The 14,675-nt window shown below is 34.6% G+C and overlaps 1 protein-coding gene and 1 long non-coding RNA gene across 3 annotated transcripts in view; one reads left to right on the top strand and one right to left on the bottom strand.

Annotated features, from left to right (window-relative positions):
- MIB1 (MIB E3 ubiquitin protein ligase 1) overlaps positions 1–14,675 on the top strand; it is a 134,008-nt gene that overhangs the window by 89,135 nt on the left and 30,198 nt on the right. The window contains exon 13 of the mRNA XM_026496075.4: positions 13,598–13,730. Coding sequence (XP_026351860.1) covers positions 13,598–13,730 — 133 coding nt within the window. The remainder of the gene's footprint in view (positions 1–13,597; positions 13,731–14,675) is intronic.
- Positions 868–6,810, bottom strand: LOC123000865 (uncharacterized). 2 transcript variants are annotated; one of them, XR_008959725.1, is made up of 4 exons: positions 6,380–6,652; positions 5,822–5,947; positions 4,437–4,668; positions 868–4,317 (listed from the first exon to the last, which is right to left on the bottom strand). It is a non-coding gene; the product is annotated as an uncharacterized LOC123000865 (long non-coding RNA). The 2 variants fall into 2 exon arrangements; XR_006409208.3 differs by having other exon boundaries at positions 868–4,668; positions 6,380–6,810.

Below are 14,675 nucleotides of genomic sequence, written 5' to 3'. Positions count from 1 at the left end.
GTGTGCCTTGTAATACATAAATATATTTAATGTGACTAATTGAAATGTGATTAATATGAGTAGGAAGGCCTAGTAATTTAAACGAAGTGATAAGATTTATTTATGTATATACTTTGGTGTGCCTACATTCTTTTGAGGGATGATCTTCACTTTGAAATAGAGGAGTGGTCTCTTGAAGATTAATTACTGAAATGTTTGTTTCCATGTGTCAAAGAACATTATATTACGTATAGTTGTATTGCAGTCAGTAAGAAAAATAGAGGGATGTTGGAGAGCTTGTCGTTTTTCCTCTTCCTTCATTTTCTCTCCTCTGAGAGAGAGAGGCTTATGTGTATAATTTTTTTGTGAAGGACAAAGATGACAGGAGAGTCATAGGATGTTATTATTAGAAGAGATCTTCATTTTACCACTGAGGAAACAAGTATGGAGAAGTGGAATACCTACATAGTAGAAAGCCGTGATGCTTAGCATTTCCTTTCTTTTCTGAGGATTGAAAACTTGTGTTTTGGAGTTGGAAGAACTAGATACTGTTTCATTCTCTGCACAAGATATTCTGCAGAATCGTTCGTTTTCTTTCTCACGTTATCTGTCAATATTCAGGTAAATAGCAGTAAAATTAAATGCTAGTCCTGTGGAAGATAGTGACCCGACATTTCTAGTGTATTAATGTTACATTTTTCTTTAAAATATGTGCGTGTCCTGGGAACCACACTGGTGTTCCCACTATGTTCAGGTAGGTTTTAGGTGACCTTCCCAAACCTTTTCTTCCTTTGAAGGAAGTGCATTATTTTTATTATGCAGCATAGGCTACATTTCATTACTGTTTCTTTTCTGAAGGATAAAAAAATGTAACACCAAGACAGTAAATAAGTAAAATTATTTTATTTGCAATCCTTAAGTCATCCACACATTTTTCATAAAACTTTTCATAAACATTGTTAACCACTATGGTTCCCTCAAGGAGAATTAACAGTAACAAATTATTTGATTTAAACTACAATCTGAATAATTTAAATAAGCTGAAATTAGTCAACATGTGAGTGATATTCATAAATGAAAACGTTGACTGTCCTGTAGTAATCAATGCATAGCTACAGCTGGTTGAAGGGGACCAAATCCATTGAAGAGGCGATTTGGTTCCATTTTACCAGCTCTAGCAAAGCATTGCAGTGCTGCTAGTTTGGGATACAAAAGAGTTGAAATGATTTTTATTTGTACAATTATGTAGTTATGGACTTTCTACAAATGTTAGAGATTCTCATATCAGTACTTCAGTCATTACATGTAAACCTTTCTATTTTGAAGGCACTTTTCCTACTATTTTCTACTCGAATGGAGCAGAGGTCTTTGCCCTTTAACATTTTGTTGATGCATTAAGGAATTATCGATGTACAGCTTTGCATAATTCTTAAATGTAGACAATAACCTGTTTTAAAACCAACACCATTTAAAGGAACAAATAGACTTTGATGTATTTCAGAGTACTATTTTGTATTTCTGTTTAGGCAGTGTACCAAGTAAGTATGCTAATAGGGAAGAGTACTGGTAACCTTTCTACCGCTGCTCCTTTATTTAGTATTATACTTGAGGGCTAATAGCAAGTTGCTGACAGGGAGGGGGTGGAGGAATATGAGTGGCCTTAAGAAAGTACCTCTGCCCTTTGGTTTATAAATAGATCACATGTGTATTCAGTGTATTGCTTGGACTTGTGTTGAAAGGAACTACTACCATGCATGCCAGCTTTTTTCTTTGTTTTTGCTTATGTAGTGTTACTAATCATAGGTTAGTAATTTAACCCTTTTCAAAGTCTGTTTCCCTGACTGAGTTCTCCATCATTTTGGGTACAGATTGCCTAGTTACTTCCATTATCAGCTTAATAATACATGGACTTGTGGTGGATAGCTATAATCAATGAATTTGAGTATTCTGATCTACTACATGAGTAATACTTTAAAAGTCAGTACAGCAAATTTTTGTTATAATGTGATTTCAGTGTTGCATTTCAGTATCAGGGAAGGGATATCTTCTGAAATATACTTGTAAATAAAACTTTGAGATATTATAGTTTGCCTATAAAGTAAGTACTTTCAGTGAAATATAAAGAAACAGTTACTGTTTTGAACTAAACTGGGAAAAGGTCAACACTAATTCAGGCAGTATTCAGACAGTTCTCATATTAAGTATATTCTGCATCTGTTGGTTGGTAAGTATCCTGCTGCTGGTGAAATTAATGTAACTACAATTCTTTCTATTTATTCTAATAGAAATGAAACAGGTGTTAAATTGCCTGGACTTAAGTGCTGAAGATAGCAATAAAACTGGCTTCTATTTTTACTAATTATATGGGAGCTGTTTAGCAGATCCAGTTGCTCAAGTGTGCTTTTGGATGGCAGTTCAGTTTCATATACTGGCCATATTGGGGCAAGGAGAGGCCATGGAAAAAAAATAGTACAGCATTTGATAATGTCAGCATCTGTTATCCCTGTCAGAGAGACAGTTGAAATGTTTGAGTTACACCAGTGTCAGCAGATGCCCAGAGTTTACTATGTACTCAGTTAAAAATGAACAGCTGATCTAAGTGATGGATGTGACATTTTAGAATGATTGAAAAGATTCAAATATGTTCAGTTAAACTTGTAAGCACTAGAATCACTATATAATCTTACTTTTTAAAATGAATAGTAGATGCTGTCATTTTATTTTCTGAGGATTCTGTACTCTTAATATTATAGCAGTGGGACTCTTTGTCACCAGGATGTTTTAAAATAATTATAAAAACTTTCATACCTATAGAATAATGGATATAATTTTTCTCTAATTTTATAATGCTCTATAATTTTACAATGTTATAAAACCTGAGTATAGTAATACCCTTTGAGTAGTTTTATAGAGGAACCTGTACTTTTGAGATACATATTTTCAGTTATAACTGTAGTTAACCTTAGAGCCATTTCTGTTCAACTTGGGACACATAAAAATTTTCAAATATCTTTATGCTTTTTATACATGTCTGAATATTCCAGTTGAAATAATACTTTTAGTAAGAAGTGATTAGAGTATATGAATATTAGTATTTCTTTTTCTCTAAATCTATCATAGTAGCTTGAAACTGGTACTGCTTATAAAGTATTGCCAGCAGCTTTATTATTTATGATTTTTGTTAATATATAAGTGTATATTACGTAAAATAAATTTTATATAAGATACAAAAAAAGTATTGTGATATCTCCAACACACTACAAATATCATGTTTGTAAAAATTGAATTGCTGTTGCACAATACCAGTGGGAGGTGATTATTCTGTGTAAATTGGTTTCTTGACTATAGTGTTTTCATTTTATATGCCCCTATGGAGAAAGCAAATTCAAGGATAATATCGATAATAAATTAATTTCTTTTAAATATTTGGCAATCTGTTACCAATGTGCCTTGTTAACCTACAACTATGGTGCAGAATTTTGTCATTTTCCCTGCATAAATCATATGTTTTAATTTATTCTAAGTACTAACAGCATTTAAAGCAAAGACTGGGTTAAGGGCCTGATTAACTTGAGGACAACACCACCTTTTTTTTTTTTTTTTTTTTAGAGTAGAATGTTACTTAAAAGATAGTCTTTTCGAATTATGACTATGTAGCTTTCACAAAAGAAAGCTTAAAACAACAAAACTTGCTTCAGAAATTCCTCTTATGTTAGTAGACTATAAATTTATCAAACTATCAAGAGCAGTCGTTAAAATGTAATGATGTCAGTTTTTGTTATATCTTGTTATTCTTAACAAATCAGTTGATCCTACTAATGCGATATATACTTCAATTAAGATCATAATGTGGAGAAAGAAAATAGGTCGTGTGTATCCCTTATTCTTTTGTTCTGGTAATACTGATTTCTTTTCTGTATTCTGTATTCAAATTTTAATCATGTGAGTACTTAATTTAAAAATGTGTAAAGCATAGTATATTTTAAACTTAAAAGATTTAAAAGGAGTTTCATGATAATTTTAAATCTCCTTAGTTGAACTTTTTTTTTTCTTCACAAATAGAAATCTTCCCAGCATTTAGTCTCCATCTAAAAGTAGTACGTACATTTTTATGGTGTTAGTATTGCCAAAGGTCATCTCTTTGATACCAGGTTAATTTACCATATGAAGGTCATTCACATAGAAAGAAGCAAAGGCTTCTTTTAGCTGCAGTGTAGTTCCCTCCTGGCAGTTTATTGCCTACCAAAAATACATACTTCTTTACATTCCATAGCATTGTATGTTCATATGGGTACATAAAGAAGTATGTACTCTGAGTAGGTTTTACTAAGTTGTCAGCTGTAAAAACATGAAATGTTTTATTTTCCCATTTGTTAGTAAAACATTCAGCTTACTGATACAGAGCAGTGGTAGATCATTTGCAGAGACTATCAAAGACTAAACTATAACACATTTACCTGAAGCGTGGCATTAGTGCCATTTATGGCTCCTTGTTCTTGGTGGATATAGACACTTCTAAACACTAACCAGTTATCTGTTGAACTTTGTCCTGCTGGTTGTTTTTGCAAGAGATTCATAGAATCAGTGGAGTTTTTACAGAGTATATTTCAGAAATTGGTAAGATCAGCCTAGTGTTTCTTCATAGTCTTCAGAGTGAATTTCTTCTTATTTGTAGTTTGCTTCTAGATCCTACAAGTAGATAGTAACGAATTCAGTGCAAATTCTTTTTACAAACTAGATATCTTATTGAAAACTTAACCAGTTAACTAATTAGTACTTCTTCTGATATTGACTCTAAAGTTGAAAGAACAAGGAGAAAAACTAGATCTTTTTAGAGTGTGAGTGAACTGAATTTTTAAGGATGATGAATTTTTTGTTATTTTTTTTTAAAGGTCACAGATAAGGAACTCATTATTATTTGAAGACTTCTTTCTCATTTCTTTGTCTTTATTAATTACTTACCTGAATTTTGCATTTAGGTGCTTTTGTTTAGGTTGAATACATATTTGAATAGGTGTATAAATACCTAATTTTGGTGAGTTTGGTTCTTTCGATTCTTTAATTTTTTTTAATATAAAGGATAACTACCTGCACCATCAACTTTTCTAAAGTCTCACTGAAAAGAATTGAAGGGTGTTAGCCTGTGGCACTGGGGTTCGAGCTTGATCATTTAGCTTGAAAGGACATTATGGTTGGAGAGTTGCCTTTAATTATTGTGGTATTAAAAGGTTAGTTTAAAAGAACACTGTAAGAAATTTTCGTATTCGGGAAAGGAGAAAACAAAAAGGCAGGGAAAGTAGAATTTCTGCAGCCCGTGATAAACGTTAGTGTAGCTCGTAGAGAGCAGATCCGAGTGTAGCAGTAGATGGCCCCGCGCTGCAGCAGTGTCAGCAGTGCAGTATTAGGACTCACCATGCACATTCTCATGTATTTTTGTGACCAACTAAAAGTTAGCATTAAAAAGTATTTTGCGATCTGCCAAGTCTCTTGGTTAACTAAACCTTGAAATAGACAATAGTTTTTTAAAAAGGTAGTGTCCTTTGGAAGCAGGATGCGATTTACTAAGGATGCAAAATCATTATTTAATCAGAAACAAAGACTAAGTTTTTAGTTATGTCAGTGACACTAATGGATTTGTATATTTTTGAGATCAAGAATTATCTGATAAGATACTTGAAGCAACATTCCTTTTTACACTACATAAGCTGTCTACTTGAACTGTGAAATGAGGCATTGCCGAGATAAACTTTAACAATAGAAGCATGTATCGAGTCAATAATAGGTAAGCATGCAGAAAGTCATAAGCATCCTTAAAAGTGCAGGCCCCTTGTGGTGCTGTTACCTGTAAGCTTAGTGCCATGCAGCATTTGCAGGAGGAAGAGAGATAATGACCTAGAGAGTCACATCAGCAGCAGCCATCTCCTCTTGATTGTTCCTTCACTCTATTCGCTGATTCAGCACTTCTTTCCTTGAGCCGAGGGAAGCAAGGGGGCTGGTATGAGTGAACACAGAACCTCACCTTTTAAGATACATTTGAAAAACAAATGAACAAACAAAAAAACTCCAAATAAGCCATCTTTTCCCTCTCCCTTCCCTTCGCCTTAAAAAAAAAACAAACAACAAAATTGAATCAAAGTTGGCCATTTGATTTGGAAGGTCATATTACCAGTATTGCACAGATACGACCTTGTATCTGCTGTACAGAAAGTTAAGCAACCAAGGAAGGTTGGTATAATGGCCAAGAAAATGAACCTTGCTCATTTTCAGATGAAATGCTTCAGAAGAGGGGAGAAAGTTAGAGAGGAAGTTAATTTTATAATCTAAAAAAGAAAAAAAGCCAAACACCAAAACACACCTCACTCCCCCCAAGTAAACATTCACCCTATTTCCCTTTGCCCACCAGAATACATTAGGTTCTTCTGACTTCTCAGGAAATATTCTGTATCTTTCTTGCTGTGAAGTTGTTTTTTGGTTTTTTTTTGTTTGTTTGGTTTTGGTTTTTAGTTTCCAGGATTAATTGGTAGATCTGTAGTGAAGCCACCTTGTCATATCCAGAGGTCAAGTCTGCAAGCAAGGTCAGGACTTCCACATGGTCACTACAGAGGTTAACTTATATTCTTCTCTCAGTGGCCACGGGCTAAACTGTTACAGCTTTATAGGCAGCTAAGCATTTGAAACATGCACTCCCAGGCAAACAGGCTCTCTTGTGCCTCTCTCTTCCCTGACCATATTTAGTCAACCATAGCAAAAAATAGTCTCTCAGCTGTCGATTGTCGATCCAAAAGCTGAGGAAGCCTCTATCTTGCTTTCTGCCTATTGATTGTTCATCCTGCGGTCCACACACTGCTTTGCCATTTGTTCTGCCCTTTTTTTTTTTTTTTTTTAAAGCACTGCCAAATAAAGCGGTCTCTCATATTTCCACTTACATTTCCCAGATTTTCACTGAGCTTGCGCTGAGACTGGGAAAGCCTGATGCGGCTGTCACTATACTTAGAAGCACCGCAGAGAAAAAAAGGAAAGAGGAAAAATATTACCCTGGCTAGTTGCAAGACAGTCTTTAGACAGATCTGGAACAAGTAAAATCCCTCTGCTGCCAAAATATATTTCATAACCTAATTTTTTGTTGGTAAAAAATATTATGGATGATGATATTTTACATAACTGAAGGCCTGAAGAGATTTTGCAGGGTTATCTTTAGAGCTAGTTATTGCTACACATCCTTCTTAAATTTAAGGAATAATATTTGAGTGGAAAATATGTAGAAATGGTAAGTAGAACCTATATATTAAAGATGGAGAGAGATCATTAAGGAAGAGTAGTGTGTAAGTGAAATCTTAGAAAAATGCTACTTAAAACTTTTAATTCAGTGTCAGTTTCAGTTAATTTTTTGTAGTGCTTAGATGAGAAACGGTCTGGAGTGCTTTTGAGTAATTGTGTACTTTTATATTGAAACTATATTTACATACAGAACTATTAAAATGCATTTTTATTCTATTTCATTTTCAAATGTGAAGTATTTTTTTTCCTTCTTTTTGACATTGCCACTCTTTTAAATTTTTTGAAATAACATTTAGGCGTGATCATTTCTACTTTACCAGAGACTATGAAATAGTCATTAACCTAATCTATAATGAAGCATAATAGTATATGCTTCAAAGAAAAAATACTTTTGCTCTAAATTTTAATAGCATATTCACAATAAATTATAATATTGAAATTTATCTTTTTAACCAAGGAGAAAAGAATATTATAACGTCAAATCTAATGTACTTGTGGAGATACAGTTTTAAGATTTTACAAACCTGAAAATGCCCCAGAGAAACTTGTTCCTCCCTAAACCAAATCTATACCTTGTTCTTAATTCAAATACAGTATTCTGTTAAGTATTGATCCAATTAAGATTCAAGAAAAACTATTACCACTTTTTTAAGCTCATTGTCCTACCTGGGAAGTTTGTCCTTGACATTCTTTTTGTCTTTAGCATTTAATACCACAGCAGGTGAATTATTTTGGATGGCTGTTTTAAAGCAGTGACATAAAGAGTACCTCTGTAGACATTTGGCAATTTTGAAGAGCCAGCTTTTCTAGATATTGGAATACTTTTACACATATTGTGAGAAGATGACACATGTCTCAGTTTAAGATAGGTTAATTTTCAGGCTTCTAAATCGCCTCATTTTTTTCTAACCATTTTGTAGTGGTGAAAGGTTTTTTTGTTGTGGTTGTTACTGTTTTTGTTTTTAAAGCAAACATATAATGTGCTGGGCACTCTTCTAAATAAACCCTTTTAAATTTTCAACTTCTTTGAGATAGAATCGGTGATTCTTCTCACATTTTATAGATGAGGAAACCAAGGCATAGAACTTAAATAACTGCTCGTCACCAGCCATTCACCTTGCTAATGCCAGAATTTGAACCCAGATAGTTTGGCTTCAGTCTTTGAGCTCTTTACCACCACACCATGCTCTTGCTCTGGTTTGTAATAATGAAACCAGTGAGGGAATTACCACTCTTGGGGACTTGAGAGTATACCAAAAATTTAATAGGTTGCTAATATCCTTGCCTCCATTATATTCAGAAAATGACTGTTCATTTGATTGTTTCTTCCTTTGTTCCATTCAACAAAACTTTGAGCTTGTTTTACTAGGCATATAAAGGGAATATAAAGATAAGTAAAACGGGGCCCTGGCTTAAACATAGAAGGAGAAATAAGAACTGACTGGTCATTTAAGAGATAATTTTGGTTGTCTTTAGTTTAAGAATGCTCGAGTACTCAGCTTTACATCTCTTCTGCAGCCTGAATTGTTGCATGTCTCTTTCTCATTTTGAGCTAAATTCTATTCTTAATGAAATTAGGCTAAATTAATGAGCCTTTTAATTGTGGTATCTGTCAAAAAAGAGTTTGGGGGGGGGAATAAAAGCACACCAAAAAAAGAATTTAAAAACATCTAACTAATGTCTATTCACTAGCTATAAGTAGATGAAAGAAACTATAAACCCAGCTATATTCATTTATTAAAGTGATTGCCATGGATAGCATCTGGGTATATATCTTCCCAAGCTTCTTGTCTGCATCCATTCAGATGGGGGTGGGTATCTAACAAAAATATGTTTAGAATATCACATACTGACCTGCTTTTAGTATGCCCTAAAGAACTTCTGCTTGGGATTTGTCAGCTTTCTTAGTAGGTTCCTTTATGAATTCTGGACTAACAGGCTTTATTAGTTTTATTATTTGAGGGATTGTTCATTAACTAAGCAAGCATTTAGTAAACAGCTTGTGTGTGTTATAGTTCTTTCTAATGTTTTTTTACATTAATATGTAAGACCTCCACAGTTTAGCTCCTTGGGTTTGTTTAGAAAAATGTTGCGTATCTCTGAAGAAAGATTGTAAAGCATGGCAGGCCCTAAAAATGGACCCACTGCCATTTGACTGCTACATACCAATGCAGACAGCTGCTTGTCCCTCTACTTCTTAGAACTCATTTGTTCATCATTCAGCAAACGTTCGAGTATTACCATGTGCCATGGATTATACTAGGCACCACTATTAGTTGTTCCGGAACTTAATGCTTCTTTGGCACTATTCACAAATGCCTGCTTAACTGGTAGTAAGATCTTATCTTTAAACCATCCATGTCCTTAACCTCTTGGAAAACAACCAGATTGAGAACTAAAGAAGAGTGTTTGGGCATTAGGGAAAATGCCTCCAATACTGTGCTCTACATGTGGGAGCCTGTTGACTCAATAAAATTACTGATGTGCTGAACTGGTAACACCTGATCCCAGCAACCCTGTGAGCCTGAGTGCTTGCAGCGTAAGTCTCCTCTTCAGGAACGACAGCGCTGCAGGGGACAGCCAGCAGCGGCTTGCCTGGTTGGATTGTGGGCTCCTCAGATTATCCACCCCACGTAAGTGGGACTAATTAACAGAATGGATTGGTTCTAAAGTGAAAACTTGCTCTCTGAAAATCTGAATTTTGCATTTTAGTACTAGGATTTGATTGACTTTATAGAGTGTGATCTAGAAAGGGCTGGGATCATTTTTGTCACTTCTGACAGTAGCCTGGAATTACCATCTTTCTTCTGCTCTGATACTTCAATTACACATTTTATACTGAGAGGAAAAAGCAAAAAGATATAAGGTAGTGAGAGAATAGAGAGGCAGTAGGCTTTCAGGAATACATATTCAAGAAAGCATATTCTGTTTAAGTGCCTTACTAACCTGAGCCATTGGCTCTCTTTCTGAGAGGCTTCAGCTTTCTGTAGCTTTTTCATTTCGGAAGTGCAAAAGCCCGGAAGAACAAGTTAGTGATGGCTCCATCTCAGTGGATAGCTTATGCCTGGAGAAGGAACTGCTCCTCTTTCCCTTTCTTTCTTTTGAGTTATTGGCAGCATAATATGGGAAGATACTTCTGGAACAGGAATGCAAGGTAGTGGGAAACATGGTTTCATAAGAACCATCTTCTCAAGGATATCCATTCAATAATGTGACTTAAAAAAAAAACTTGATGAAATTAACATGAACCAACAACTTATAATGTAAAAGTTACTGTCATATTTATATATCTTGGCTATAAGTAGTAAACTTAAAGGATTTTAATATAGTAAGCCTAAATGTTATTTTAGTGTTTTGACTAATTTTTAAAATCTAATATATATGCATAGCTAAGTCAAATACTACTACAAAGCTTATAATGAAAGAGAACTGTGTTCTGCTTTATCCCTCCTCATCCCTCCTCATCCCTTTGTTCCCCCCTTCCCAATAACTTCCAGCTTATCCTGCAGGTTTCCTAATTTATCAATTGTAGCTTTTATCTACTGATTTCATGTCATGAGAAATTAAGATTTAAAACTATTGACATCATCTATTACCACCATTTCTCTCAACATAATCCTATCACAGTTTTTGTTTAAAGCAGTGTTTACATTATTACCTTATAATTACATTTTGTTTTTAATAAAACTTTTTTTCCCACATGATTTAATACTTACATCTTCTAAACTCTCCAAAAGAATCATAGAACCCTTATAAATTCCATTTCTCACATGGTCAAATGTGTAGAGTACTAGATAATGCCAAATCCAAACATTCGGTAATGCAGTGTGGTACCAGTACTTTTCTCCATTAAGAATCTGAGGCAAAGTTAAATAATATCTAGTATCTCTATTTCTTTTTTAAATATTTTATTTTTAAGTAATCTCTGCACTCAATGTGGGGCTCAAACTCACAACCATGAGATTAAGGGTCACATGCTCTACCAACTGAGCCAACCAGGTGCCCCAATATCTAGTATCTTATTTTAATCCAGTGAAAGAAGATTAGAATCCTTGTAGTTACTGTAAACGAACTGAAGCAGAAAACCTAAGCTTTGTATGATGTCCGCGAGTGGGATTTAGGAGTTTGTAGACTCTCTCAAAATTGTAGGCAGACCTATACAATGTGCATTTCTCTGGGGGACAGAGGGGAGTCCATAGTTTTCCAAAGAATTCTCTCACACTTAGCAGTGATTATAACTTTAGTAACAGCCACTGAAAGCTATCTTTAAGCTGTGATTCTCAATACACTCTGGGTTATAAACCTGTTTTAAAATCTGATAAAAGCAATTTTAGAGGTTCTTGGATCCTCCAGAGCCTGTTCTGCGATTTCTGGGGCTTCCTACATGGGATTCATAGACTGCTACCATTGAAGAAATACGTTCTGGGTAATGTTAGGCCTTATTCTCATATGAGTTTTCCACATAAAATCTTTCTGTTAAGAAAAGTTACTAGTATATGGTAAGAAAAATTATTTCTAATTTTACTTTTTTGGGAGTGGGCTAGGTTTTTCTTTAAGACACATCATTTCTTTAAAAAAAATTTTTTTTTTTAATTTGAGTGTAGTTGACAGACAATGTTACATTAGTTTCAGGTGTGTACAACATAGTGATTGAACATCTCTGTATGTTATGCTGTGCTCACCACAAGTGTAGCTGCCATCTGTCCGCATACAGTGCTATTAAATATCATTGACTATATTCTCGATGCTGTACCTTTCATCCCTATGACTCATTTATCCCATAACTGGAAGCTCATACCTCCCGCTCCCTAAACCCATACCGCACTCCCTTCTGGCAACCATCAGTTTGTTCTCTGTATTTATAGGTCTGATTCTGCTGTTTGTTTGCTTATTCATTTGTTTTTTAGATTCCACATGTAAATTAAATCATACAGTACTCTCTGACTTGTTTCACTTGGCATAGTATCCTCTAGGTCCGTCTGGGTTGTCACAAATGGCAAGATCTCATCCTTTTTATGTCCCAGTAGTGTTCCATTATATATATATGTACACCACATCTTCTTTATCCAGTTCGTCTATCAGTGGATATCTGGATTGCTTCCATATCTTGGCTATTGTAAATAATGCTGCAGTAAACAGGGGTGCACAAATGTTTTCGAATTAGTGTTTTTGTTTTCTTTGGGTAAATACCTGGTAGTAGAATTATTGGATCATATGATATTTTTCTTTTTAATTTTTTGAGGAACCTCTGTACTGTTTTCCATAGTAGCTGTACCAATTTATTTTTCCACCAACAGTACACTAGGGTTCCTTTTTCTCTACCTCCTCGCCAACACGTTATTTCTTTTCTCTGATTTTAGCCATTCTGACAGGTATAAATTGATGTTTCCATTGTGGTTTTGATTTACATCACCCTGATGATTAGTGATGTTGGGCATCTCTATTGGACATCTGTAGGTCTTACTCAGGTCCTCTGCCCGTTTTTTAATCAAGTTGTTTGTTTTTTTGAAGTTTAGTTGTGTAAATTCTTTACGTATTTTAGATATTAACCCCTTATCAGATATATCATCTGCACATATCTTCTTCCACTGAGTAGGTTGCCTTTTGTTGGTGGTTTCCTTTGCTGTGCAAGAGCTTTTTATTTTGATGTAGTCCCAGTAGTTTATTTTTGAAGAAGTATCACTTCTTGATAATTACTTCTGCTTTTTTATGCTTTACTCTTTGATGGTCCTTAGGAGAACTGTCTTTCTTGCCCTGGAAATATTTTGTTATCCTTAAATTTAAAATACTATAATTACCATTTTGCGTGTTTTAATATCAACTAGATTTAGCCCTGCTAAATGACCTATATCAGATTTTTAACTGTAGTTCATGATAATCTACCAGTTACAGGAAATTTGTCTTTTTATCACTATTATTCCTACTTTGTTGTTGTTGTCACCTGGCTGTTCTTTATTAACTCTTTCATTAATAGATACTATATAAATTGAACCTAAGAATTTCCATAAGACCACAAATATGTCCTTGTTTGGGTGTATTTCTTTCTGCTTTGGTTTTTTTTCCTCTTACGATGTTTTCCTCTTGTAACACTCCCATTCTAATTTGATTCTATTCCCCCAAATGGTGCTGGTTTACCTCTTAAGGCTTCAAAAAGTTGCACATTAGAGATTTACAAAAAAATATAGCTAATTTGTCTCTGAGGGCGTAATTTTCTTCAAAGAAGAATGTTTTTATTTGATTTCAAAAGTTTCCTTTATGTATTTTTCTAAAGAAAATAATGAAATATTTAATTAAATATCAAATTATGTAAATATCAAAATCATGTAAACTTGACTTTCAGTGCAATGCGTGTTTTACTATCTAAATTACCAAGACCATGGATTGTGGATGAGAAGAAAGACGATGGTTATACTGCCTTGCATCTGGCTGCCCTTAACAATCACGTAGAAGTGGCTGAACTATTGGTACATCAGGTAGGAAAAGCTGTGCCATAATTTTTAACGGTTTTAGACCATTGCTGTTCATTTATTTATTACTTCATCAACTACTTTTTGGTAGGTTACAGTAAAACCCCACGATGATGCGTTTTCAGATATGGTACATATTCATTCTTCTGCCTAAACTGGTTCTTAAATAGAGGGTAGTGCTGTATATATGTGTGTGTGTAAGGCGATGGAGGGTATCCCTTAGCCCCAAGTCTTCCCTCCTACAGTGTTGCTGGATTGGTCCGATGAAACAGGCATCAACAGATTTTCCAGAATCACTGCCACTGTTGTAGAAGTATCCAGCAGCCATAGGACCAAGAACCATTATGTCGATATCTAAGCTCGTGTGGCCAGTTGCCATCAGGTAATACCAGGCTGCAGCCAGGATCTGGGGATTCGGGTCATGACCACTGCTGGACTCCTGGAATCTGTGGCTGGATAGCAGCACAGGTTTACTTCAGTCATTTCATTCATCTCTGTAATAAGATGATGTAACATTTTTATGAGATTGGATTTGGGGGAATTTATTTACTGTAGTTTTATGACGTTTTAGTTTTTCAGCAAAATTTTTAGATACACATGCCATAGAGAAGCACTGAAGTTACCAAAGAATTATCTGGGATCTCTGACTTCAAAAGGAACTTACAGTCTAGTTAAGAAGATGAAATAGCAGAATTTAGTAAATTGTTCATTATGTGTAATTAGCATCACATTATAAGATGGATACTCCACGAACTATAGAAGTTTAGATAAAGAAATAGTTTGAAAGTTAAACTGTTTTCCCCTGCCATTTTAAGGCTTAACTATAATTTTTTTTAACTGAAGTATAGTTGACACACAATATTACATTAGTTTCAGGTATACAACATAGTGATTTGACAATTGGAATGCTATTCATTAGGCTATGCTCACCACAAGCGTAGCTGTCGTCTG

Source organism: Ursus arctos, unplaced genomic scaffold (genome assembly GCF_023065955.2).
Source record: "Ursus arctos isolate Adak ecotype North America unplaced genomic scaffold, UrsArc2.0 scaffold_17, whole genome shotgun sequence".
Taxonomy (NCBI): Eukaryota; Metazoa; Chordata; class Mammalia; order Carnivora; family Ursidae; genus Ursus; species Ursus arctos.
This window is presented reverse-complemented; position numbering and strand designations above follow the sequence as displayed.